Raw genomic sequence first — 26,621 nt, 5'->3', positions numbered from 1 at the left:
CCAACTCTATTTCCCCAACTAGCTATCTGTCTACCACGTATTAATGAAATTGGACCAGTACCGAAACGACCCCTACCACCTTGCCACCATACAAACCTACCACACTTGTCAATAATAGACAAGAATAAAAATGCCTGGCGAAATATGTACACGCCATTTTTACCGCCTACCGCCCACATCGATCTACCCACCTATCGGCTTCACAGTGTCCCTCAGAGGAATAAAAGATGGGATGGGGATGGGGATGGGAATGGACACCAACGTGCGCTCTCCAATAGGGACAAGGAGCCTCATAAGGCGGGTTTCGCTCTTCAGTGACTAACAAACATGTCGGTCTTGCTCTCCGGTTTGGCCGGGCGGGCCTCGTCGGTTCGCCAAGAGGAGGTGCATCAAGGCAAATGCGACAAATGTATGTAACGTACATCAGTCCCAAGGGTTTCTGTTTGACCTGCTTTTCTATTCTGCGCTGCCTGGGTGCCCAGACCTGCAATTGTGCAACGCGGACTCAAGTCGCTAGCAATTCGCTTCTTCTGCCTCTTCCCGGATAACCATAGTCAGTGTCACCCGCTAGGCACATGGCTACTGCAACCACAAACGAGCCTCCAGGTAAACGCCATGTGACGGCAGAAAATGCTCGACGATTCGTCGCCGATGTCCTTCAGGGCAACGGCGTCTCCGAAGAGAATGCAAAGATCATCGCCGACTGTCTGATCCAGGCTGATCTGCGCGGGGTCGATACTCATGGCATGAACCGCATCCCATCGTACATGGAACGTGTCCGACAAGGAGTGCTCGATCCCACTGCCCAGCCCATTTTCAATCAGGTCACACCTGTGGTCGGTCAAGTCGATGGCCGGAATGCTTTTGGATTCCTATGCGCACATGTGGGCATGGAGCACGCGATCGAGATGGCCCGCACGTACGGAATTGGCATGGTCAGTGTCAAGCATTCCAACCACTTTGGAATGTCTGCTTGGATCGTACAGCAGGCCATTGACGCCGGAATGATGAGTCTGGTGTTTACAAACTCAAGCCCGGCACTACCAGTCTGGGGAGGAAGAGAGAAACTCATGGGCGTAAGTCCCATTGCCTGCGGTGCGCCTGCGGGGCAAGCGCCACCATTTATTCTTGACATGGCGCCCAGCGTTGCTGCGAGAGGGAAGATCTACAAGGCGAAGCGACGCGGAGAAAAGATTCCTCTTGACTGGGCGTTAGATAAGGATGGAAGGCAGACGGACGACCCCGAAGCAGCGTTGGGAGGTGTCATGCTGCCCATGGGCGGGCCCAAGGGGTCGGGTCTCTCGATTATGATGGACGTCTTCTCAGGAGTGCTCTCAGGCAGCGCATTTGCTGGCCATGTGACCAATCCGTACGACCCCAGTAGACCCGCTGACACGGGGCATTTCTTCGTTGTCATTAAACCTGACTTGTTCATGAGCTTGGAAGAGTTCAAGCAGCGCATGGATTATCTGTACCAGAGGGTTGTGGGGTGCGAGAAGATGGATGGGGTAGAACGGATATTCTTTCCAGGGGAGATCGAACAAATTACCGCGATGGCGAGACTGGCGTCGGGGATTCCCTTGGTCGAAGCAGAGATTGATGCATTGAATGCGGAGGCTCTAAGGGTCAGCAAACAGCAGCTGGTGCTTCTGGAGACTTAACCCCCTCAGCCCCCTTTAACTCCTGCCTATCTGTGGCGCTGGGTCCTTGGATGGGATTCCCAGGGGCTGACATAACAATTGCATCTTGATGCGCATGGGAATTTAGGATCCGTCAGTGGCGCGTGTTTGTCTCCCCCCGGCCGCGTGTCCAACTCGCCAGCAAGCGAGATCGTTCGCCATCAAGCCACCTACACGATCAAGCCTTTTCGTCATCTTGCATATGGCCCGGGTGTAAAAAAGGGGGGCGGCTGAGGGGTCATGATTTCAACTTCTGCTCAAGGCCATGTCAGTCAGGAAGTACAGCAGTAGGGCCCGTGTTACCCATATTGTCCAGACTTGGAGTGGTCATGATGGAAGAGCCCGAGATATAAGATTTGAACCAGAGAAGTTTTCGCAGGCTGTAACTGTGCCTCACTAGCCTAGGTTCGTTGGTGTGTGACGGGAAGTTATTGAACAAGGGTTGCATGTGGAGAAGTTGGCTTGTTAGGCATCATTTTGCGCCCAGTAATAACGAGAGAATACGATGAAGGACACCAGTTTGCCAGCTTCCGACTTGCTGGGGGTCCTCTTTTTGAAGACCAGGGGGGGGGAGAGGAAATCTCTTGGGAAGGATCATGGTGTCGTCAAGGAGGTCATGGTGTCCCGCATATGCAGCCACCCAAACCTGCGGACTCGCTTCTCTTCCCACCTTCCTTTCACGCAGCGCGGCCACCTGGTGCCACCGCTACCACCACTGCCATCACTACCATCTTCTCACCTGCGCCACACGAACTCCAACCTGAACTGCATATAATCATATCCCGCTCTTTTTTTTTAACCTGATTTCACCGTCGATGTTGCAGGGGCAACTATTGTCTCTCATCCTACCTAGATTCCACCATCCGATTGTCCTTCCTTCGGCGCACGATCCCAAGACCAGAACTCTTGACCATCACCGCAACTGAGACCAACTGGCTCTTTCGCAGACTTCTGGTTGACCACACCTTCTTTGCCCCGACTGGCTCCTGGGTATCCTTCTTTTCGACATTTCTCACCCTCGTCTGGCGATCTACCGCGAAACCATTCATACTTATAGTCCAGTTTCTCTCGAACCCTGTCGTGCCACTGGCTAGGGCTTCTCGGTGATTAGGACATCTACTCAGTGCTTGTGGGAAAGATCCAATATATTTTGACCGGTCAAGAGTCGGTGGAGAGACAAACCAGGTATCGGAAGTCGGCCAATAACACTAAAATGCGAGCGTCCTGACGTCCTCACCTATGCCCCGGTCAGCACACGTCGCACGTAGGTACCAACGCAAAGTACCCAAGGGACTTTTATATTCCTCATCCGACACGAACCTGTTTCTGGCTGCAGCGCTGCTTCCACAAACATGTCGGGACCGGCTTCGCCCGACTCCACAGACCCCTTCAAGGAGGCAAACCCTCCAGCACCTTCTACACAAGGAATTCCCAGCACCTCAGCATCCCCGACCTTGCGGCAGTACCAAACACCTCCGACATGGATCCCTATAGCTCCCGTTCAGTCACATGTCAATATGTTCACTGGCCGATCTGATACCGAACAACTGGTATCGCCTTCGCCGTCAACAAGGTCAGATGAAGGCAGGTTGACTTTGAGTCCAGGATCTATCAATCGTGTCTTCCCTGTTCGTTCGACCGTTTCCATCGACCCTGTTGCTACTCCGATGCCTCGTATGAATCTGGCCAGTGGTTATCCCGGGATGAGACCTCCCATTGGCTCTAGAAACGCAAGTCGTGCTATCCTGGGACGTGTATCTACGTCGACAAGACACGCGTCGGCGTCTGAAGCGTCAGACCCCGGCTCGACATCCTATTCCATGGGCAATATCGACCCTCATTTTCTGAACGATATTGTTGCAGACGATGTTTCCACCAAGTCGGAAGTCTCGAGTCTGTCTGGTGGAGTACCGCTCTCCGTAGCGTCAGAACCAGGTTTGGTTACGGCACGCTTCAAGCATGTTGTAACTGACGGTGGCCATGCTGTGATTACGGGAAGGGACGGGGAGACATTACAACGATGCGAAGATGAGCCAATTCATATTCCGGGTGCCATCCAGAGCTTTGGTCTTCTCATCGCTTTCCGGGAAGAGAACGAAAAGCTGGTTGTGCGCGTGGTAAGCGAAAACTCGGCGAAAATTATCGGCTATACACCTCCTCAACTCTTCAAACTTGAATCATTTCTCGACATCTTCGTCGAGGACCAAGCGGATAACTTGCTGGACCACCTGGACTTTATCCGTGAGGAAGGTGCAGCAGATGTCGTGGCGAACGGACCAGACGTTTTCCTGTTGTCGATCAAACCTCCACAGGGCCGGACCCGTCGGTTATGGTGTGCTATGCATCTGTCGGAGACAGATCCAGGCTTAGTGATTTGCGAGTTCGAAATCGAAGACGATACGAGAAATCCACTGGCTTCCCCAGAGGACTTGACTCCTCCAGTACCTGAAAACACTCTCGGAAGTAATCCTACAGTTGAAGAACTCATGGACAGCACTGTCAATATCAGCAAGCCGTTACGCGTCTTGCGCAGTGCTCGTAAGAAGAGAACAGAGGCAGCGGCAATGGAGGTATTCAACATCATGTCCCAAGTACAAGAACAACTTGCCAGTGCGCCAACCTTACAAACCTTCCTCAAAGTCCTCATTGGCATCGTCAAGGAATTGACCGGCTTTCATCGTGTCATGATATACCAGTTTGACAACGCTTGGAATGGGAGAGTCGTTGCAGAACTTGTTGATCCTCGATCGACGTGGGACCTCTACAAAGGCTTGAATTTTCCCGCATCCGACATACCCAAACAAGCACGAGACTTGTACAAGATCAACAAAGTCCGCTTGCTCTATGATCGTGATCAGGAAACTTCCCGACTCGTATGCAGAACTGTGGAAGACCTTGAGAAACCTCTCGACATGACGCATGCGAACCTTCGTGCGATGTCTCCGATCCACATCAAATACCTCGCCAACATGGGCGTTCGGTCATCTATGTCAATATCGATAAACGCCTTCAATGAACTGTGGGGACTGATCTCTTGCCATTCGTATGGAAGCAAGGGGATGAGGGTGTCATTTCCCATCCGCAAAATGTGTCGGCTAGTCGGCGACACTGCCTCTCGCAACGTGGAGCGTCTTTCCTACGCTTCTAGATTGCAGGCTCGTAAACTTATCAATACCTCCTCCACCGCCACGAACCCATCGGGATACATCGTGGCCTCCTCTGACGACCTATTGAAATTGTTCGACGCCGACGTCGGTGCACTTTCTATTAGGGATGAGACGAAGATTTTGGGAAACCCCCGGGGTCATCTGCAAGAGGTCCTTGCTATGGTCGAATACCTCCGAATGAGAGGGATGAGCTCAGTTTTCTGCTCGCAGGACATCAGCAACGATTTTCCTGATTTGCGATACGAACCAGGCTGGAAATTCCTGGCTGGTGTCCTTTTCGTCCCTTTGTCGACTGGTGGGAATGACTTTATTTCCTTTTTCCGTAAAGGCGTATTACAAGAAGTTAAATGGGCCGGCAATCCCTACGAAAAATTTGTCAGGGAAGGGACGGAAGGCTATCTTGAACCCAGAACGAGCTTCAAAGCGTGGAGCGAGACCATCGTTGGCCGATGTCGAGACTGGACAGACGAAGAGATAGAGACAGCGTCGGTCTTATGCCTTGTCTACGGCAAGTTCATCGAGGTCTGGCGTCAGAAAGAGGCAGCCCTCCAAAACAGCCAGCTGACTCGTCTTCTGCTTGCCAATTCCGCGCATGAGGTCCGTACCCCATTGAATGCAATCATCAACTACTTGGAAATTGCGCTCGAAGGTCAGCTGGACCAGGACACACGAGAGAATTTGGCTAGGTCCCATTCCGCCTCGAAATCGTTGGTATATGTCATCAACGATCTCCTGGACCTTACGAAAACAGAGGGTGGTCAAACTCTGGTTAAAGACGAGCCGTTCAACCTCTTGAACACTTTGAAAGACGCCACTGATCCTTTCATCGGCGATGCCAAGCGAAAGAATTTACAGTACAAGGTTATGATCCAGGCCGAGCTGCCGCAACGGGTCATTGGCGACCATCAAAGAGTTCGACAGGTGGTATCAAACCTCATCGCGAACGCAATACAACACACAAGAGAAGGGAGTGTCATTGTGGAAGCACACATCTTATCAACTCCTCAAGTGCAAGGCAAGACTGAGATCGAAGTTGTTGTCGAGGATTCCGGAATAGGGATGTCTCAGAGCAAAGTCGACGCGTTGTTTAGAGAACTTGAAGAAGTTTCCTACGAAGAGGATCTGCCGAGCCCTACCGCAATGACGAGTGATAAATTCATCGATAAAACCCAGTCGGAAAACATCACCCTTGGTCTAGGTCTTGCTGTTGTTGCACGCACCATTCGGAATATGAATGGACAGTTGCGAGTGAAGACGGAAGAAGGAAAGGGATCTCGGTTTGTCATTGTTCTAAACTTTGAAAATGAAGCGTCAGAGGCAGCCCCATCAGAAAACCTTCCACGATCTTCGGAGGCCACATCTCGACCCTCCACATCTTCCGGGCCGCGTGAAGGCGAGGTCACCTTGATTTACAAGAATCCTCCAAGAACCCCTGAGCCGCCTCCCTTTATTCGCAGAGAAAGTGCGGGCAGTATGAACAGCCTGGCAAGTCTCAAGAGCGGAAAAAGTGCTCCGAGTCTCAAAAGCGAGGCAAGCCAAAGGAGTGACGCCGACAGACTTATTGATGCTATTCAGCAGCCTCTGCATTTGGCTGAAAAGCCGAGCAGCAGTGCTAGTCCTAGCACCAAAGAGTCACGTCGCATTTCTCGAGAGTTGGCTGAGGCCTTTTCGAACACTCCCAAAACTAGAAGTCTTCCTTCTCCGAGAGAGCTGAAGTCTGTGTTCTCCCGAACAGGAGGATCGGAAAGGATAAAGGACTCTGGAACCCCACTGCGGCCTGTCCGAGTTCCTGATAACCATCCTGAACAGCCCAGCGGGTCGCTATCTGGGCCCAGGGTTCTCTTCGAAGAGCCGGAGTCGGTAGGTACACGATCTGATACGACTGAAACGCCAAAGGTCACATCGTCCGATAACTTCTCGGTCTTGGTTGCGGAGGACGACCCTATCAACAGCAAAATAATGAGGAAACGTCTAGAAAAGCTTGGACATGCAGTTCATATGACAGTGAATGGTGAAGAGTGTTCTTCGGCACACGGAGAACAGCCTGCTTCGTTCGATGCCATTCTTATGGATCTTCAAATGCCCATCGTGGACGGATTCAGCTCCACGAAGATGATTCGATCGTTCGAAAAAACCTACGGCAAGTCGTGTCTTTCCAGTAAAGCTGGTGGCAATGGACGAATCCCTATCTTCGCGGTCTCTGCTTCTTTGACCGAAAAGGAGCACGACAAATATGTGCAAATAGGCTTTGACGGGTGGATATTGAAACCAGTGGACTTCAAGCGAGTGGATCTGCTGTTGAAAGGCATTGTCGACCAGGAAGCTCGGAATGAGTGTGTCTATGAGCCGGGCAAATGGGAAAGAGGAGGGTGGTTCTCGCCTCGGGACGAGCATCAAGATCCTTTTGGTATCAACACCAAGCCGAGCGGGGAGACGCCAACTAAGCAATCAGAACAAAGTGAATTCAACATGACCAGAACCACTTCGGCCGAGCAATCGCCACCTTCGAAGGCAACTCTTGTCCCAGACAATGAAAGCACATGATGAAGGCAGCCAATTTGGGGACTGATTGCTACCCAAAGGCTCAAGGAGGGCATCCCTTTTGACGGAGAGTGTCCTGATTTCGTTCCTAACTCTGAATACGATTATGTGTGTATGAATACGTGCTACGAGTTCTGCGACGAGGTTTTCTCTTGGGAGCGAGTTTCAAGCGAGTCAATGTTCAAGGGGGACGGGAATGGCTTCCCCTGGTTTACAAGATGGGTAACCAAAGAGTGTCCGACGGATAGATATATCGAGACCACTCAGAAGACGCAAAATGAACAAGACGTTCTCCTCCAGAAAAGTCCTCCCGAAAAGGTTGAGTGAACCTTGCCCGCACGCGTTCACAGAGTCATTCATGTCTTACGCAAAGGACGACTTGTTATGATCAATAAAAGTCTTGAGAGCTATGAACTCAAGATGTCGTAAATCATCCCAACCCGCGCTCCCTCGCATTGACACCAACGTTTTGACATTGACATTGACACTCACAATATCCCTGTACCAAAGATTCTGGGTCCCCTTTTAACCCCCTTCTTCCTTTTCCCTTTCCCACTTGTCCAATCCTCGCTGTGTTTTGATATTACTAGGTACCTTCGGTGCCTCATCGCGCCGTGTGTTTGTTATCATGTTATCTTATATTATTTAGGGAGACGGAAGAGATTCGACTCCTCGATCTCGGTCCACAGCCGGAAGCCGTCCGAGTCGTTGGTGTAGCTGTACCACAGGAACATGCCGAGGCGATCGCGCATGGTCGACCAGTTGGCAATGTCCATGTGGCGGGTCAGGTCGTCCAACATGGTGCGGTACCACCGGCGGTCGGGGGATCCGATGGCGGCGATGGCGCCCATGGTCGCGGCCCAGAGGACCAGGTCCGACGCCTCGTTCCACCACGGTCGGAGCGACGGGTCGAGCAACTGCTTCTGGATGTCGCGAGCCAGGCGGTGGAAGGGCGCGGCGATCGCGGGCAGCGGAAACACCACAAGCAGGTTATAGACGAGCGTGCCCAGCCGCGCGAGACGGAGTAGGGGGTGCTCGTCCTGGAGCTCGTCGGGCAGCGGCGTCAGGAACAGCAGGCTGTGCTGTACAAAGTTTCTCTCATTCGCGATGAAGCCCAGATGCTGGGCCTCGGGCCTCCCCTTGACACGGTCGTCCACGGCGAAGGTGTACTGGATGATCCACTTCAGAACGACGAGGAGTTTCTCGGACATCTCGTGCCCGAGAATCTCTGGGAGGACGCGAAATCCTCGGCCGAGGCCGACCAGCGGATGGGTTTTTCTCGACGAGGCATTCAAAGATCCAATGACATCGTCATACATCATCGCGTACGACAGCAGGGGTCTTGTGAGAGTCTGGCTGGCGAGGATGATATCTCCGCTATATTTGCGGAGTCAGTGTCAGGCTACAGGTTCACGGGGAAAGGAGGACGACGACTTACAAAGAAATAGCTTGCGCTAGCCCGGGCAGCCTGATTTTCGAAAGACCTCCGCGAAGATCCAACATTTTGGCCAGACCTTGCAGGTGCACACCGACAGTATGTAGGCGACCCCCATACAGATGAAGGAGTTGCAACGTGGTCAGTGGACCTTGGGATGGTACCGGACCGGCAAGATGGACTCGAGGCTCTCCGTGATAGGAGAGGGCGTATACAGCCAGGATATTTTCATCCTCGCAACTTACCGAAGCATCGGCAAACTTCTGGTGCACACCTCGAATGGTTTCGGTGTAGCATTGCATCTGTTCCGGTGATTGGGCGGGGGACAAGCGGAAAATGCGATTGCGTGTAAGTTGACAAAATAACGAGGCGTGAAAGAGGCTTCGATCGCGGAAGGTCATCTTAAGCCATTTCTCCGAGTGTGGACTGAGCGTCTGCCCGTTCTCGGGCGGGAACATTATACACAGGAAGCTATTCACTGACCGCCACAGTCAGTCTCATCTGTTTGACTCTACTCCAAACGGCCCAGCACATACCTTGATCGAGCACAGGGCTCACAAACTCCTTGGGTAAGTCGGATGGGTATGTTTCAAACGGGTCATGGTGGCCAGAGACCAGCAAGCTCGACAGGCTGGCGCTGGAAATCGAGACCAGTTCTCCTGCTGGCACCGGCGACTCTGTAGCGAAGTCGGTTGCCTCATCTTCACTTTTAGGTGTCCTATCATCGCTATCTGTCGAGGAAGACCCTATGGTCTGAGGAGTCGCGGGAGCGAGGACCCTCTTGGTAGGCCTGACCTGGCTGCGGATTGAAGAACGACGTCTTGCTGCTACCGGCCGACTTGAGGCGCCATCGGTGGATTTCTTGACCCGCCGCCAGTGGTAGTTGGAAGCATTGGAGCGAACGAGGGTCTTGTTGCGCGAGCGTTCGGCGTCGGTGGAGGGGTTTGCGGTGACGAACTGAAAGGTCTTGGTGGCGGAGGCAGAGGCGGAGGAGGAGGAGACAGGGCTCGAGGCTGTGATTCCAGCGCTGGGATCTGGCCGAGGGGTCACGGCTTGCGCCTTGTGCATGTCCTGCCGTTGCTAGACATAATCTTGGACAAAAACCTGGCCGACAGGAAATGAAGATGAATGGAGAGGTGTGCCAGCCCTTTGACAGCCGCAGTTTGGAAATCAAGAGGGTGACCGACAGGCATGGTGCTCGCTAACGGGTGTGGGGTTTGCCTCGAAAATCTGGTTCCACGGTTCCCATGCAGGTCACAGGGCCCCATGGCCCGCGGTGTGTTGAAGCCGAAGTCTGAAATTCGACTTGGCCGGACCGGGGGAAAGAGGGGGGCCTCACTAGGCTTCCTAGTCTGGGTGCACCAATAGTGGTTGGCTAAAATGAACAATTCGAGGGCGCAGACAAGGCGTTTGAGGGCATGTGGAGGGTAAGAAAATTCGTTGGATATTATCCGGGGCGCAGGCGACGCTGTTGCGGCTGGGAAACCTTGACCCCCGCAGCCTACACATTTGACAACCTCCACGCTTTCCTTTCTCAGGGTGTTGACGTCGACGACTTGAAGCAACGATGGGATTTGTCCAAACCCTATAACCAGGGTTTCAGGGGTTGAATGGTCTGTAAATAAAGGTGAAGATCGCGCGGGGACGCACGACAGGTACAAAGCGTGGACTCGAACACTAGGTATTATTTCACAGGCGCGTTGTCTAGGTAGTCCCCGATATGGCAGACACATCCTCAACTAGGCGAGAATCAGCATCTAAACAAATAGATGTAAAGCAAGCACCCGTTTCCTGTCATCACCTCCTATCTCTTACAATCTTCTCTTGGACAATTGTCTGGAGAGACCAGCGAGAACACCTGACGTCATTCGACCTGGAAACAAGGAGGCTGCGGTACATAATGGTTGGATCTCATGACAATCGACATCATTTATGCTAGGATACATACTGGCATACCTTTCTTGTAAGTACTATATCCTTCCTTTACCATTCGCATACACATCAGCAGTATTGTGTTTCTGTCACGTCACACCAGAAGAGGGAGGAAAATGCCTCGCCGTCCAAAGAGGAGAAAGACAGCAACCGACTCATCAGTGGCCGCTGAACCGCCTCCGCCCATCGTGAATACTTCTCCTTTCGAGGGAAAACCTGACATTAGCGCCAAGATGAAAGATGGAGGAGAGGAACACACCGTGGTCGCTGCGGAGAGCGATGAAGTCCACATTGACTCAACCAGCAACGCCAGCGAAGCACCCACGTTTGACGACATTGATCCCACCGACCCCGTCGACCGCGCAATATTCGAGGAAGAACAAGTCCCATATGATGATGCCGATGATGGAGGTGTCACCCGCTCCAAGCGGAGTGGACACATAAGCGGCAAACGACAGGGGGGCGGCTTCAACGCCCTAAAATCCTTCCACGGCCAGATATACACGGGCATGGCCATTGGCGGCTCACACACGTGGAACTACGACCAGGGAGTCTGGAAAGAAACCAAAGTCGAGCCGGACCTCTGGAAAATCGACTACGAGACGACCAAGCGACGGGCGCGAAACGCTCCCAAGGGGAGCGGTGCGCCGGTGGGCACAGAGTATCATTGGCTGATAGTTGCTCATCAGGTTCGGGATTGCCCTCCCCTCTTACCCTATCCTTTGACATGGAGTACATCATTATGTCACTAGCGGAGCAACACGCAGCTAACTATGAGGATGTCACGGTTTCAATTGGATGAGTCTAGCACGTCAAGAAAACCGACGCAAACACGTACACAACCCACCTCGTCGGGTCCAAGTACAAGCTCGCGCACAAGAACGTCAATTCCACGTCGTGGTCCGTGCCGACGGTCAAGGCCCAGCGCGAGCGGGAGATCGAGCTGCTCGAAGACGCGAAGCGCAGGGTGCAGGGCCTCCCGCCCGTTCTGGCCGGCGAGAGGGTAAAAGTGGAAAAGGGGACTGAAAGGGGCCAGCAGAAACTGGACGCTTTGTTCTCGATGTCGGGCAAGGTGAGTGGAAGTGATGTTTGGGGTGGGAAGAGGAAACGCAGCGAGGTTGAGGGCGAGGGCGAGGGCAAAGGGGAGGAGGGAACGTAGGCAAGGGATGGCTAGATGGGAGGCAAGACACAGACAAAGAGACTTGGAGATTCCGTACGAATGTACCGAGTCCATTACTATTGAAAGGGACTGGTTGGTCGCCATTGAATCTGGATTGGCGTCAACATGAACGAACAAGACTTTATTCCCGGGGTCTTCGGCGGGAGAGGAGAGGAGAGGAAAGGCTCATTCAGGGTTGGAAAAGGTCTTTGGAGCACCAACACTTGCCAAACATACCGAGTCCCTCCTAAGTTGTAAGTCGAACCACACTTACACTTTCTTTACCTTGGCTGATAGATCTTGGAAGAGGACTACCTAACCGAGCAGTAATGAGACGAGCCAAAGCTGCGAGATGCGCGGGTCAGTCATGTCGGTAACATTCGTTACATACTGTTTGTTATATGCAGTCCCTTCCATCAGAGAAGACACCCTGATCCTGATCCTGATCCTGATGCAAATGGTCCCGCCACCATTCACGCCATGCTTGCGATGCTACGAAGCCCATCCACCCACCCAAACGAGGGACATGAAACCGTACAAGACGTTCTCAAATTTTATGAATTATAACAAAATTTCTCGCTGTGATCTTTGTGATCTTGTTCCTCACATATGCTCTTTCATCGTTGCTGCGCCCCATAACCGTACCCGCCATTCCCATAGCCAGTGTGCGGCGTATATGCATTGTACCCGAAATTGCCTGTCGAGTTGTTGTTATGGAAATCGTCGACCCTGACCTGTCCGGAATACCCGTGATTGTAGTCCGAGTCTGCGGCGTGGTCCCTCAAGCGCAATCTCGAATCTTGAGCCGCGTGCGCGTTGTAGTCTCCAATCCCGTAGGGCAGTCCGTCTTGGGCAGCCTCGTGGTGGTTGAGCAGTCCCGACCCCGCCGAGTTTCTGTTCAGGTCGTCCAGTTTCACATCTGCGCCGCCTCGCGCAGCATCAGCGCCCATCTGGTTGTACTTCCCGAGCTTGGTCTCGGCGCGCCGAGTCCGCACATCCAACACAATCAGGGCGATCTGGGCAAGCAACCCGAACACCTCAAAGGAATACAGAGCCTTGTAGATGCGACAGATCATCATCCCATCGTCAGAGGCCCAGTTGGCCCGGGAGCAGCTGTGGCCGAGTGTGCCGTACATGTTCCACGTCAAGAGACAGTAGCCGACCAGCCAAACGATGAAGATTGTGACGTTGAGGATCAAGTTCAACAGAGGCGAGAGGAAGAAGCAGGTGTACACCAACGAGGTGAGGAGGAGCGAGATCAGAGAGAGGACGGAAGAGGCGAGCACCTGGAAAGTCCAAGAGTCAGTACAATCAACGTTGAATTTTGCCAATGGCCGGGCGCCATGTTATTTCTCGCTAGTGTCGATATAACGTACAATGATCAACGTCCAGGGCAACTTAAACCCATCGTGACGCAGCTGAATGCAGAAATATATCAAGATCCCACTGACAATCGCAGCACTGATGAACGCGATCGCGCGGATAAGATGGAAGGCCGGTCGGGGGTAGACCTGCGGGCGTGACTTCATTTTGGAGGGCATGATAGAACAGGGGGTCGCCTCTGGGAGGCAGACGGAGGGAGGTACAGCGTATATAGCAGTCGCAGACGGTAATGCAGACGTCGTGGCCCGCCGAGGCCGCCCCGTGTGCCGGATCAGAGGCGGTGCGTTTCAAAATTTGCGAATGGCAGTGCTGGAAAACGGGCGGGCGTGCTCAGTGTTCAATTGCTCCTGAAACACGAGTGGTATCAGGCACAACAAACAAATGTTGGAGAAGCTGTAACACAGAGCTGCGTGGAAAGATATTCACACAACCAAGGAACAAGTTACAGAGAAGGCCAGTATATCAGAATCGAGCACGGGGTAAATTCCAAGAGAAGGTGACGACGCCATGGTTGAGTTAGCCTTTCTTGTCGGTTTCACACGTTTACGTTGATCATCTGAGTGAGGCTGAGTTACAGCCTTGAACTGAAAATAGACCCGCGCTAAACTACTTTAAGCACTTGGCCTATGATGTGCTGGTAGTGGAAACTCAAGTCCGCCAATCATGAAACCCGTTGTCAGGGCAGGCAACGGTCCAGGAGGCTCTGCCACGAATGCTCTCTTTATATATCAACGAAGAGAGCATGCAGATAAAACAAGCGGCGTGAGGTTTGGGTGTCTTGGTGACCAACCGAGCTTTAGATGCAACCCCCGACATAAGAATGAAGAATCAATTATGAATAAAACTGCTCTGAGTGACGAAAGACGGAACTCAGTCAGGCGTCCAAAGGCGCAGTGACCGAAGGATCAAAGGACTGTATTGGTTGTTTGTGGAATTTTCAAGAAAAGCACGGCGGCGAGCAACAACTTGAATGCCAGAGCACCACATCTCTCCAACTATCTCGAGTCTCCGTGACCAATTTCCACCAATCCAGGCCGCTTTCTTTGCTTCATTCCTAGCGAAGCGGACTTTCCTTGATGATCCCATTCCCGGGGACAAAGCTCCCCGCCCCCGCAGCATTCAACTTGAATGCTCCTCCAAGTGAACTACTACTGCCGCTGGCACTTCCAGGCCCTTTAGGCGGCGAGGTTGGCAACGGTGTACCCGCCACAGACGAAGGCAAAGTCATCAAATCCGGGGTGTTTCTCCCACTCTGTACAGCGCTGTTTGCTGCTCCAGTACCAATACCATCCATGGGCATTAACGTTCCACCAATACTGCGTGGGGGAGGTTTCCAGCCGTATTTTGTGCCTTTGCGGTAGATGTCCTCAATCATCTGCTCTGCGACGCCCGCATCTTCGTACTCCTGAAATTTACGCCACAAGCGTAAGGCCATGCGCGCGTCTTCAATGCTGTCATGCCCATCGGTTTGCATCGCCTCATCCAGCGTAGTTTCTTCCTGGATGTATTCCTTAAATACTGCCCACGCAAGATATCGCAGTGAAAACCGCCGGTTCTTGCCAGGGGCGAGGTACAGAAATTGCGTGTCGACTGTTTGAGACTTGGGGACATGAATATTGGCCTTCCGAAAATCTGATGCCAACCCGTGTCCAACAAAGATGCAGCCGAGGTTAAGCAAAATCCATAGCTTTTTATAGGCCACTTTTAGAGGCACCAGGTTGTGATTTGATATTTGGGGATCGAGGTCCCCCGGGCGGATGCCCGAATACTGAGTTTTGTAGTCGACAATCGGTTCGTAGATGGTGATGTAGTCGTCAATAAAAGGGACTCCTTCGTCTTCACCCTGCCCACGTACCACGCTAACACGTGCAAGGCCAGACTTCGCTGGCCGGATGGTTTCTTGTGTTCCGTCTGCCTTGACATTGATCTCGGCTTTCTCCAATTCGACGAATTCGGTGTCCAGCGCGATGGGAGTCCCTTTCTCTGGGCGCTCTCCGGGCGTGAGGATTTTACAACCCTCTTTAGGATAGAGACCATTGACGCTATAGTGCTGGTATAATAAAGTTGTGTCCATGCCTCGTTTCCAGTTGTGATCAAGTCTACCGTGTGCATTCTTGACTTGATAGGCAAGGACGCTGGGCATTTTCCACCCTTTGTTGAAATGGAGGGCCTCTCTCGGATCGACTGGAGACACCAAAAAGTCGTTGAAGAGATGCCAGTTGGGAAATACTTTCTGGTTGGGGGTGACCTCGGGCCCACTGCTGGAAACCTCCACGTTCACCATGCTGACGAGGTGAGGTTGATGGCGTTCACTGGTGTCAATCTCGGCTACGAAGCCCACCAACTCATAGATCACCAGGCCCGGGGATTTGTTTCGCTGATGCAAGGCTAGGTCGGAACCTTCGAAAACGTACACGTTCCTATCCTGTACGATAACGCCAATCTCGGAAGGGAGCCAACCGGGGGTCTCCCAAATTCCGCGCATCGCAGGGTTAGTTCCCAGTGCCGCATTAATCATCAACACGAAAGGCAGTTGTCGAACTGTTTTTCGGATTGCCAACTGTTGATATCTTCGACATCGACTGCACCAACCTCGGTTCTTAGCTTCTCGTTCGATGGTGGTCTTTAAGATGGACGAAAACTTGATGTATCTCATAGAGTGCTTTGGTTCGAGTTGGGGATAGACAAGGTCGTGCACATAGGTGCTTGCAGGCTTGGTTGTCTCATTGTTGCAATACATGCAACGAATGGCCTCAAAGGCTTTGCTTGCAATGACCTCCTCAATACCGTCACCACTCGTCGCCATTGTGACGTAGTCATGTGCCATTTGCTTCAAGAAGAATCGATTCACTGATTGGATTGTCGTCGAGAGCGGCGTACCGTTGGCCAAAGACAGATTTTCGAAAAGGCTGAGGTTCGCAGCTTCCCTAGAGGCTCCAAAAGCCCTCAGAAGATTGGTCGCCTGGCAATTCTGACCATTTGCTTTCTCCAGCATGTCGAAGAGAAACCCAAATTCGCACAGAAGACACTGGGCTGCCACGCACGATGTGGCAGCATGCTGGATGGCCACATTGCGGATAAGAGGAACAAATTTGTACAGCTGTAATAGTGAGTTGATGAACGAGTTGGCAATGTGCGTTTCCAGTCCCGAATAAGGGGTCTTGTTGTAATATCGAAAATCAAAGTCGTCAACTCCGAATCTGCTGTACTTGATCTCGACATTACTATATTTGAGCATTCGTTCCTCATCGGTTTGCGCCCGGCCACTGAGAGAAACTCCGGCCAATCCTTCGGCGGCATCAGAGAGCTTCCTGTTGTTTCCATTGGCGGGAGCTTCTTTTGCCTTTTCGCTGAGAAACTTGGGCGCAGTGATTGAAGCCGGCACGTGACCTATCCTGGTATCTTCAACCTGGTATCGGAGAAGCTTTCGAGGATTCAGATTGGGAGCGTAGTGGCCCATCTCGGCAGTCTGCATGTGAAACAACAACGATGGCTCGATTGGCACCGGTGGCGCTCCAACCTCAAATACCATATGACTTGGCCAGGCTGACAGTAGAGGTTCTGAGTAGTATGGCATGCCTATGGTGTTGAGTGGTGAGTCATTCCAGTCAACATGAGGAATCTGCTGGGGAGGAGGATCTGCAAATTCTGTTTCCTTGCTAATGTTATTGAAGCGGACTTTGGAGGGAGACCCCCAAAGGTATATCCATCCGTTTGAATCAGTGATCACCAGGGCATCCCCCGAAGAGGCGATTTCCATTCCCAGCATAAACTGGACGTTTGCTTGCTTGAGCATGACATTGACAGGGTTCATCAGATCCACCACCTGCATTTGCCCGGTTTGGGACGCGACAAAGCTGGTGGTTTGGAGTTTCGGATGTAAGCGGGCGTATGCGGCACCTGCATGAAAAGGTATGGGAGGCAGGGATGTGAGCGACTTCAGATCGTAGACATTGGCCAACGGGTCGACGATAGGCACGCCCAGTTGCCTGACGGAGAAGCCACACGTAACAAGAAAGTCGTTGCGCGCATCCATATCATTGACCGCGCTGGAGTGGGCTTTCCAGGACTTGAGGAGTTGATAGTCGGTTAAACTAAGAATATGCACGTTGCCGTCATCAGTTGCAGCACATATATGGCGACTTTTTCTCAAGATCGTGTACTTCGCCTGGGCAGGATGCTCGGAGACAATTTGGCCCTTGTCTATGTCGATGACGAAAAAGGTGCTTTGGCATCCTGCGACGACGACGAGATTGTTGGTGGCAGCAAAAGCCATGCATCGGAGATCCGTCATCAGGCGATGCGAGATGTGCCATTGCGTTAAGCCTCTGCGGGTGACGAAATGGATGCTGGAAGACGAGATGGAAAGGATACCCTTCTCATGGACCAAGAGCTGCTTCACCGGTCCTTCTCCCAGATGAGCCTTGACCGAAACATACCGTTGCAATTCGGGACCATAGAATGAGGTGACTCGGCCCTGGCCTCAAAGGTGAGAGGTGTAAACAATAGTTCCAAGAGCCACCCTTACCTGATCGTTGCCCACCCACAGAAGTTCCTGTAGATCATCAAAGGTAACCGCGCTGGCGGGAGTGGGAATCGCATGCAGCCCCGACGAAGGCACTGCGATGCGAGTGATCTCATCCCAATCTGCCTCCATGGGCAAACTGGTGCCGACGTTGTTGAGTTATTGTAGATCTGGAGGACGATGCATGATGGCAGCAAGCGGTTTGAGTGATGAAAGGTCTTCGAGGGCGATTTGATTTAACAGCGTGCAGACTAGTCATATCATAATGGCCGTTTGTCGTCGATCGTCGTTTGTCGAGATGGATAATCCAGGTAGTGATAATTGATGGTTGATGGTTGGAAGTTAAGGGCAGGCGCAGGAGTAGCAGCCCTGGCCATAAAGTGAAGAAAGTGGCTGTGATTTCGGTGACTGCGGCTTGAAACTGTGGCGTCACCAGCGGCAGCGCAGCCTTCAGCTTCTCGCCATGATGCATTTGTGCATCCATGTCAAACTCCCCACGTCTATCAATCTCAAGCTCCTCGTTCTCCTGCTACTCGCCCCTTGCGCGACTTCACTACTTCGACTTGATTGTTACTGTGTTTGGCTGACACTGATATTTCTCTACTCAATTCACTGCCCGCTTCATCTCCCACTACGTTGTCACAGCTGATTTATCGAGAGGGGCCACGCCATCAACTAGTGCCTGTATCTCGCTTGTCACCTATTTATTCCCCACAGCCCACGACTGAGGCTTGCCTCATCATACTCTCTAACTATCACGAGCCCACAGAAACATTCTCATCTGCTAACACGACAACGATGAGTAGCTACGAGAGTAAGCACGATGTCTTCATGCTACGCGCGACTGGGTTGACGCTTTCTAGCTGAACATGCCTCTGACCCACCAAACGGCAGTCAAAGCCAGTCACGCCGACCCGATCTCTCCACCTTCCTGAGTCTTCTCTCTGAAGTCACGCCCGACCGACCAGAAGAACGAGCTCGTGAAGGGGCCGTTCCCGTTCCTGCCGATGTCTCGGCCGTCTTTCGCTCGCTTGCAGAGGCATTCGAAGTAATGCGTAGGGTTAACGACAACGCCGACTCCAACTTGCTCGAGAGCATGATCCAGAACCTGATGGACACTGCCGAACGACCTCCTCGGGAAGTCAAGGGTGTGGACGAGGAATACATTGCTGCTTTGGAGCGAGTCAACATCAAAAAGGTCAAGAAAGATGCTGACTGCCCTATCTGCGGTAACGCTTTTGTCGAAGATCCTCATCCGCTGCTGGTGCGCCTTCCCTGCCATCAAAGTCATATCTTTGATCTTGAGTGCATTCGTCCGTGGCTGTTGGTGAACGGGACATGTCCTTTGGACCGGGTTGACCTGGCGCAAAGGGAAAGAGATCGAAAGAAGAAACATCTGGAAGAGATCAAAAAGAATGCTGCACCTGACGATGAAGAAGAGGAATGGGACGGACTCTATGGGTGAAACATGTGAGCACACCCTGGTCTGCTGAAGAATTATTGGTGGCCAGTCTTCTGGACCTACATCTGTTCATGCTGCGCAAGGACTTGAATCGAGTCCCCTCTGCGGTCCAGCCAGTCGAGATTCTGCGCGTGAAGAGCATGGACAAATGCGAGTCTCTCCTGCTTATCTCCCGGACACCGCGCGTGCTGAGTGACATTACAATGCCTGAATCCCGGCCAAAAAGGGGGTGGAGCTGACAAACATGATTCCTGATCATACGGTGTCTGCGCGTCCATCGGACTGGTAGAGTACGTTCCTCTCTGGCAGCGGGTGTAATGATCCCTACCCATATCCGATATTGAATCCGGTGGGATGGGAAGTTGTGCAGCTGTTTTATAAGCTCACGAACAGATGATCGGTCATATCCCGAAGCTCTCGGGCGCCGATGCAAGACAGTACATAGATGTCATATCACTATAGAAATGCTGACAAATATGAAGATACAATCCCATCGACGCGACTTGGTCGCATGTCCTCGACGAAGCGGGTGAGCGGGTTGCGGAGATGAAAGAACCTTCCGCCAATCATGAAGATCCGGGTACCTCTTCATGTTAATTATGTACCTCGGTTTTAACCCAGTTCAGGCACCATGTTTCCCTTTGACTCCTGCCCCTCCATGGCTAGAGAAAGTGGCACGTCATGCTGGAACGTGTCAGTGGTGTCTTGGTCTGGCCATTGAAAAACATTTAGTATTGAGGTAGACAAACTCACTTCTCGTTACTGTCTCTTCTTCTGGTCAGATGCTTCACAGCACTTCATCGGAGTCATTCATTTGTCCGTCGGATGATCTTCAGCCGTACGAAATTGAGAGGAGCATTAACCAGCAGATAGCCGAGCTGTCTATAACACACTGCTCAACTACTTCTTTAGTGGGGGGTTACGCACATTGACATCTCGTTAAACCGCTCGACACGACGAACCTGACAGTATGGCGTCGACTCCTACATCTACCCGCACTTGGATCCTGGCCAATCGTCCCAAAGGTCTTCCGACCTTTTCCAGCAGCGATGCGAACCCAACCTTCAAGCTAGTTGAGCAACCGCTGCCTCCCTTGAAACCAAACCAAGCCTTGGTCAAGATGCTCTTTTTCTCCAACGACCCGGCGCAACGCCCCTCCATTGATGGCGCCATCAAGGCAGAGCGCCATTACGCCCCACCCGTTGAGATTGGGGCACCCATGCAGGCTCGTGGGTTGGCCGAAGTCATTGCCTCGACTGCTGAGAATCTTTCGAGAGGGACTATCGTGGCGGTGGCTCCGGGATGGACCGAGTATGCAGTCGTGGATGCTGCCGAGTGCAGTCCTCGACAGCCGCTGCCCGGAGGCTTGAGCATCACGCATTACCTGGGCGCATTCGGCGGACCGGGGTTGACGGCCTATTATGGCCTGGTGGTGGTTGGGGAAGCGAAGAAAGGGATGTAAGTGTGTCCGCGACATCCTGCACCTCTTTTCGCGCGTCTTGGAGAGTCTCTGTTTGCTTAGCTTCTGACGGACATTACAGGAGAGTGGTGGTCTCTGGAGCAGCGGGGGCAACGGGCAATATGGTGGTGCAGATTGCAAAGAATGTAAGGCCCCATCGGAGCTCTTCTGTTCCAGTGTGCTCTGTTCCCGAGTTGACCACCTGGGCTTTTGCCTTCTAGATCGTCGGCTGTTCAGAAGTCATTGGCATTGCCGGCTCGGACGAGAAATGTCGCTGGGTAGAAAGCCTCGGCGCGGACAAGTGCATCAACTACAAGAGCCCAACCTTTGAAGAAGATCTGCACAAGGCGACAGAAGGATTCGTGGATATCTATTTCGACAATGTCGGCGTGAGTAACTCCCACCCACCTGTCCACCTGAGGAGAGACCCAGCTTGTGGCAGGGGTGAGTTTTATGCTAACGACACTCTGTCTCATTCCAGGGCCATATTCTCGACCTCATGCTCGGAAGGCTGAAGCGGCACGGCGTGGCTGTCGCGTGCGGCTCCATCTCAGGCTACAATTCCACCGAGCCAACTGTGCTGAAAAGTATGTCTATCCAACTTCCATTCCGCTCTCCTCTTCAAAAAGGTGTTTATCTAACCCTGTCCTCCCTCCTCCAGACTACTTCCAAGTGATAACCATGCGCCTCTCGATCCGCGGGTTCATCGTGCTCGACTACCTCCCCAAGGCGCAGGAGACGATTGAACTCTTCGTGCAGTCCATCAAGGAAGGCAAGTTGAAGATCACCAACGAGGAGAGCGAGCAGGTCGTCGACACCAAATTCGAGGACGTGCCCAAGACGTGGCTGAAGTTGTTTGACGGCGGTAACACGGGCAAGTTGGTTACCAAGCTGGTCTGAAACAAAATGCAGAGATAGAAATAGCTCAGTCGTGTCGACCACCGCAACAGCCACGCATCAGATAGTTTTCTGGTGGCTTTTCCAATGAAACCAGTGCTGTGAGTGGATGTCTCGGTTATTTCCATGGCTGGATCTATCGCCTAAAGAGCCTAAAGAACCTAAGTGGTTGAGTGGCGAGTAACTGTGTGAAGCGATGGTTGGTTGGGCTAGTCCCTTTCCAGACGCAACATGCATGCATCCGCCCCAACTTCAACTTCACTCATTTCTTTCAACTCGTTTCATTTTGTCTTCTGATTTTCTCTCATCGGCATTGCCTTCTATAAATCTGGACCTTGGGGTCACATCACCCATGCAACAGTATGACCGCTCGTTATATCCCTTTGAATGGACTATTAAATCGCGACGAGTCGTCAACATCGAGTCCACGCACAGCGTCAGGCTGGCGCCTCCCTAAGCGCTGGGTCTCCTTTCTGATTGTGACATTTACGCTCTTGACAACAATTTACCTCTTCCTCGGGAATGGTCCTCCGATATCATATACAGGCTCACAACAGACTAATGGTTCGCCGTCTGTGCCATCTATCTCATCTGGTCCATCACCTTCGTCTTCGGTGTCCTATCTACTTGGCTCGGAGGAAGACTCCACAAAACTATGGTTTCCACCTCTCCATGATGAACGGGAGTTCCGTCCCACAGTCGCCTCGTACAATGCACCGCTAGCATCCTCGCAGCGGCCTCGAACACCGCTCTTCATTGCCTTTACTCGCAACAACGCCATGCTCCAGCAAGTGGTCCTGAGCTACATTGCAGCTGGATGGCCCCGAGAGGACATCATTGTGGTCGACAACGCAGGCACCATGGACTCCAATCCCCGCCATCTCCTGACTCCCAAAAATCCATTTTACCTGGACTACGACTTGTTTCGCAATCGATATGGAGTCTCGATTTTGCAGACTCCGACGCTCTTGACGTTCGCTCAGCTGCAAAACTTCTTCCTGAGAGTAAGCATGGCCCATGGGTGGCGCTACTTTTTCTGGTCACACATGGACGTCGCCGTGCTCAGCGACGAGGAGGCAAAGCCTTACAAGTCCTTTCATGCTCGTGTGCTCGATGTCCTCTCCGACCTCGGAGTCACGGCCCTCGACACTGATATGGGCACCCCGAGAAACGGCGAGAAAAACTGGGCAATCAAATACTTCACCTATGACTGGCTAACGCTGGTCAACGTCGAGGCATGGCGGAAGATTGGCGCTTGGGATACCTTCATCCCATACTACGCGACCGACTGCGACGCATACTCGCGCATCGTGTTGAACGGCTTCACCAAGGACGACGTGCGAACAGGCCGCATCTTCGACCTCCCTGAGGCCCTCCAGGACCCTGAAGCCAAGTTTTTCCCACCTACGTCGTCGTCATCGTCATCAAAAGCGGCCGACGACTCTGCTCCTGAAGGCGAGGCGCCAGGTTCACGTCGCTACCACCTCCTCGTGGCGGAGCTGGAGAAACTCGAGCGGCGCAAACCCGAAAACCAACGCAACAACTGGCAGGCTGCCCTCGGCGAAGGCGGTAAGGGCGAGCCATGGACGTACGACCCGGACGGGTTCCAGAAGATGTGGTGGGCCACGGCAGAGAAGGGCAGAGACATGTACAGAATGAAATGGGGCACCTCAGAGTGCAGACTGGACGAGCACGGTGTGAAACTGGACGACGCCTGGCAAACCTGAATGACCGAGGCGGCTCCCCTGGGGGTTGCCTTACCCATGCATCATCACACACCTTTGAAAAAGACGATTAAAAACCCGAGCGGGCGGAGCGGGCGCTGGTATATGGAATGTGACGGACAATCGGTCAGTATTTTTCATCACACAACCTATCTACTCTATCTATGGACATGATCATTTTTTTTACCCTTTGATGCATTGGTGTATGTATGTATTTATTTGCCTTTGTTGGATTGTTATACATATACCACCAATTTCAGAGCCGGGGGATATCTACATATCACATCATACATATGTTCTGGGGGAATTAAATAACAGGGGGTCTTTCCAAATAAGATAGTCAGGCTAGCTAGCTAGATAGTTGGATATGAGGGGCCTTCTATGCGACAAAATACCCATAAGTCGTGGGATATGACAGAATTTCTCGAGCACATACGTAACATACTAGGTACACGGATGACGATGACGACGACTATGATCATGAATAACGAGGTTTTTTGTCCAATATCAACTGGGCGTGTAATCTTTCAACTGAAATCAAAAGGGATATATCATTACATATAGCCAAACAACCTCCCCTTCCCCCTTCAAAAGTCAAATCGGGCTGGGTATTGTGGCCGTACCAGTAGTTTCGTAGTTCCTCGTTGTCCCCATCGAGCCCTGTCCCAAACCCTCCCCTTGATCTTGTCAAGCACCACCCAGCTCGTGAATCGGCCTATTCCCCTGCGAGTATGGTCCTGTTGTCGGCAGCTCACTCACAGGCTGAAAGCCATATCCTGATGTTTTGCTCAGAGACCCCATTTGTGGTGGCGCGGGCGGCGGATAGTATGGGCCGGATGTGGGGACCATGCCGTCGTCGACGTGGGACCGATCGGGGTGCCGTCTTGTTTTGGTCTTGCGCGCCCACCTCAGACCCAAGAATATGCCCAGCCCCATGAGCAGTAGTCCTCCCACAGCGGCAGCGACTCCAATGCCTACTTTGGCGCCCGTGCTGAGTCCGCTTGAATCTGCTTTTACCGGGACTGGCGCGGCTGATGTTATCGAGGCACCACCAGCGTCTGTGAGGGATGGGGAGGATGGCGGAGTCGTGACGGCGGAGGGAGACGAGGTTATCGAGGACACGGAAGACGTTGTGGAAGAGGTCGACGTCGCAGTTGAGGTCGAGGTCGAGGTCGAGGTGCTCGAGGATGAAGAGGATTCCGAGGAGGATGACACCACGTTGTTGGACTGGATTATAAACCCCGGGCTCGAGAGCTGTCCATCAACCCAGCCCGATATACCTGAGTTGTCGGCGCCAGTCGGATCTCTGATGAGAAGAACAAAATTCGGGCTTGATTCGATGGCGGCATCGTCGATGTTGTCGTCCTTTCCTATTGTCCACGTGTAGGACCCCGTATTCTGAACATTGGCTGTAGCGATGGAGAAGTGTTAGCAAACCTCAAGGCTTTGGCTGGAGACCAGCCGAACAAACACTTCCATTCACCGAGCTTGAAAACTGACATAATAGTGCTCCCACGTCGCCACCATTCCAATGCGAAACAAGCAGAGTTATTGCTTCCAACGAGGAGTCCCAGGTAATGACAACTTTGTCTCCCACTGTGTAATGGATGGAGAGATCGGTGGTGCCACTTGCAGGGTTGGTGAATTCATCGGCAGATGTAAGGTAGAGCAAGGCTGAAAAAATGGCAAGGAGTCGAAGGGCGACTGATGGCAAGCGTCGCATGTCTGCCATGCTAGAAGGGTTTCCACCTGGGAACCTGAAATGAAGAATTAATTATCTGTCACGCAAATACCCAGCTAGGGAACGAATGCAGTGTTTGAAAGGTGGAAACATCTTCAACAGGAGGGCAGTACTGCTGCTATCATCAAATAGTGATCTGGGGGCCACAGAAGCCCTCGTGCATATCCGGCCCAGAAGGTCTGTACCAAGCACTTGTGCAACAAAAGTCTCAACAAGTCTCGCGACAGAAGAAAGAAGAGGCGCCGTAGCGTTGCAGTAGTCATGACCCATCGATAAAGCAAGGCCAATCATGTCTCTACCCCTTTCCCGCAAATGAGACTATGAGGCGGCAGGGCAGGGTTTTACATCTGATCTGTTTAGCGACGACGAGTGCGCCAGGCCAGGGTGGCTGGCGCCAAAGGTGCATGCGATACTGACAAGAAACGGTTGATAAAGGAGAGAATATTTGAACTGGCAGAAGGTGGCACCCAAGTGGGACGAGAAATTGAGGAACACCGCCTAGATCAATCATCAGTGTCTCATGGATCATTGTTGCTGGAGAGAGATTTCATTTCTTTCTAGACTTGCTGCCCAAGTCGAGTGAAAAAGGACATGCACGCCATTCTAGAACATCACCATGAAAGCGACATGCTGCCTTCACGTGTGTCGAGGTATCGAATAAGTGGCATTTATCGTGATCTCCCAGAACTGGGCCGATAGTCGAGCAGCCCACGTTCACAGGCACCAGCATACCAGTACGAGATACTGAATCGTGGGTTGTAGACGGTCCTCTTGGTATGAACATCGAGATAAATTAAGGAAACCACGAACAGTGTGGTGGAATGGCGTGCTGAGACGGTTCAAGACCGGGCACAGCAGTCGATCGAATACTGGTAGGAGGTTGGTGGTGGTGTGGATTCAACCCTTGCTAGTCGCCGGGGGTGAAGCCGCTGGTGACGGGGAAGAAGGAAAGTTCAATTTGGAATGAGTGGGCGGGTGGAAATAGTGTGGCCAGTTGGACCAAGGACTTGCAAATCCCTACAAGACATCGTCGTGCCTAGCTAGGTAGGTACATCCTTTGCCCCTGCGAGCGGGTGCACAAGCAACTACTCCGTACGAAGTACCGGAACAGAACGCGTCTTCATCTTAGCCGGAGTCCACGAGTAATATTAAGCAGCTGAGGCGAGGACAGGTTTTAGTCAGAGACTTCCAGACTCGCTACTTGATGTATTCGCCCCTTTGAGAGGGTTCCAAAATACAGTCCTGCATGTGTACAAATTTAGTAGCATTGGTTCCCTTGAAGCGCTTGCTGAGCCCTCCAGCCGCCATATCCGTGCTGCGACCCATAGAGGGCTGAGACACGCCCAACGTTTTGAATTCTTATTCTGGTAAAGCTTGAAGCCGCACTTAGAAGCCTGCGCCGTGTACCGAGTACCTCTTTGAATAGCCCTGGTGGCCCGATATGATTTCACAACGAGTACAATCAGACCAGGCGCCCAGCGACAGCGATCTCCCCGAAGTCGCCGAGATTTGTAACC

General features: G+C 52.4%; 10 protein-coding genes across 10 annotated transcripts; 6 read left to right on the top strand and 4 right to left on the bottom strand.

Annotated features, from left to right (window-relative positions):
* Positions 1 to 575: 575 nt before the first annotated feature.
* Positions 576 to 1,661, top strand: AYO21_01178 (hypothetical protein; the record flags this gene model as incomplete). The annotated part of the gene is made up of 1 exon (XM_022651162.1): positions 576 to 1,661. The coding sequence occupies one exon, from the start codon at positions 576 to 578 to the stop codon at positions 1,659 to 1,661; it is 1,086 nt and encodes a 361-aa protein (XP_022516640.1).
* Positions 1,662 to 3,031: 1,370 nt separating this feature from the next.
* On the top strand, positions 3,032 to 7,390 carry AYO21_01177 (hypothetical protein; the record flags this gene model as incomplete). Its single annotated transcript, XM_022651161.1, has 1 exon — positions 3,032 to 7,390. The coding sequence occupies one exon, from the start codon at positions 3,032 to 3,034 to the stop codon at positions 7,388 to 7,390; it is 4,359 nt and encodes a 1,452-aa protein (XP_022516639.1).
* Positions 7,391 to 8,028: 638 nt separating this feature from the next.
* AYO21_01176 (hypothetical protein) lies at positions 8,029 to 9,890 on the bottom strand (the record flags this gene model as incomplete). Its single annotated transcript, XM_022651160.1, has 3 exons — positions 8,029 to 8,764; positions 8,826 to 9,300; positions 9,359 to 9,890. 3 exons carry the CDS (start codon positions 9,888 to 9,890, stop codon positions 8,029 to 8,031), a joined length of 1,743 nt encoding a protein of 580 aa, XP_022516638.1.
* A 980-nt stretch (positions 9,891 to 10,870) lies between these two features.
* On the top strand, positions 10,871 to 11,913 carry AYO21_01175 (hypothetical protein; the record flags this gene model as incomplete). The annotated part of the gene is made up of 2 exons (XM_022651159.1): positions 10,871 to 11,443; positions 11,563 to 11,913. The coding sequence occupies 2 exons, from the start codon at positions 10,871 to 10,873 to the stop codon at positions 11,911 to 11,913; spliced, it is 924 nt and encodes a 307-aa protein (XP_022516637.1).
* Positions 11,914 to 12,530: 617 nt separating this feature from the next.
* Positions 12,531 to 13,442, bottom strand: AYO21_01174 (hypothetical protein; the record flags this gene model as incomplete). Its single annotated transcript, XM_022651158.1, has 2 exons — positions 12,531 to 13,199; positions 13,290 to 13,442. The coding sequence occupies 2 exons, from the start codon at positions 13,440 to 13,442 to the stop codon at positions 12,531 to 12,533; spliced, it is 822 nt and encodes a 273-aa protein (XP_022516636.1).
* Positions 13,443 to 14,350: 908 nt separating this feature from the next.
* Positions 14,351 to 17,953, bottom strand: AYO21_01173 (hypothetical protein; the record flags this gene model as incomplete). The annotated part of the gene is made up of 2 exons (XM_022651157.1): positions 14,351 to 17,773; positions 17,825 to 17,953. The coding sequence occupies 2 exons, from the start codon at positions 17,951 to 17,953 to the stop codon at positions 14,351 to 14,353; spliced, it is 3,552 nt and encodes a 1,183-aa protein (XP_022516635.1).
* Positions 17,954 to 18,619: 666 nt separating this feature from the next.
* Positions 18,620 to 19,286, top strand: AYO21_01172 (hypothetical protein; the record flags this gene model as incomplete). Its single annotated transcript, XM_022651156.1, has 2 exons — positions 18,620 to 18,635; positions 18,685 to 19,286. 2 exons carry the CDS (start codon positions 18,620 to 18,622, stop codon positions 19,284 to 19,286), a joined length of 618 nt encoding a protein of 205 aa, XP_022516634.1.
* Positions 19,287 to 20,253: 967 nt separating this feature from the next.
* Positions 20,254 to 21,642, top strand: AYO21_01171 (hypothetical protein; the record flags this gene model as incomplete). The annotated part of the gene is made up of 5 exons (XM_022651155.1): positions 20,254 to 20,741; positions 20,825 to 20,888; positions 20,964 to 21,131; positions 21,224 to 21,329; positions 21,404 to 21,642. The coding sequence occupies 5 exons, from the start codon at positions 20,254 to 20,256 to the stop codon at positions 21,640 to 21,642; spliced, it is 1,065 nt and encodes a 354-aa protein (XP_022516633.1).
* Positions 21,643 to 22,001: 359 nt separating this feature from the next.
* Positions 22,002 to 23,366, top strand: AYO21_01170 (hypothetical protein; the record flags this gene model as incomplete). Its single annotated transcript, XM_022651154.1, has 1 exon — positions 22,002 to 23,366. One exon carries the CDS (start codon positions 22,002 to 22,004, stop codon positions 23,364 to 23,366), a length of 1,365 nt encoding a protein of 454 aa, XP_022516632.1.
* A 684-nt stretch (positions 23,367 to 24,050) lies between these two features.
* On the bottom strand, positions 24,051 to 25,095 carry AYO21_01169 (hypothetical protein; the record flags this gene model as incomplete). Its single annotated transcript, XM_022651153.1, has 2 exons — positions 24,051 to 24,772; positions 24,864 to 25,095. The coding sequence occupies 2 exons, from the start codon at positions 25,093 to 25,095 to the stop codon at positions 24,051 to 24,053; spliced, it is 954 nt and encodes a 317-aa protein (XP_022516631.1).
* Between the last annotated feature and the right edge of the window lie 1,526 nt (positions 25,096 to 26,621).

The sequence above is a fragment of the Fonsecaea monophora genome, assembly GCF_001642475.1.
Source record: "Fonsecaea monophora strain CBS 269.37 chromosome Unknown Scaff4, whole genome shotgun sequence".
NCBI classification, from domain to species: domain Eukaryota; kingdom Fungi; phylum Ascomycota; class Eurotiomycetes; order Chaetothyriales; family Herpotrichiellaceae; genus Fonsecaea; species Fonsecaea monophora.
This window is presented reverse-complemented; position numbering and strand designations above follow the sequence as displayed.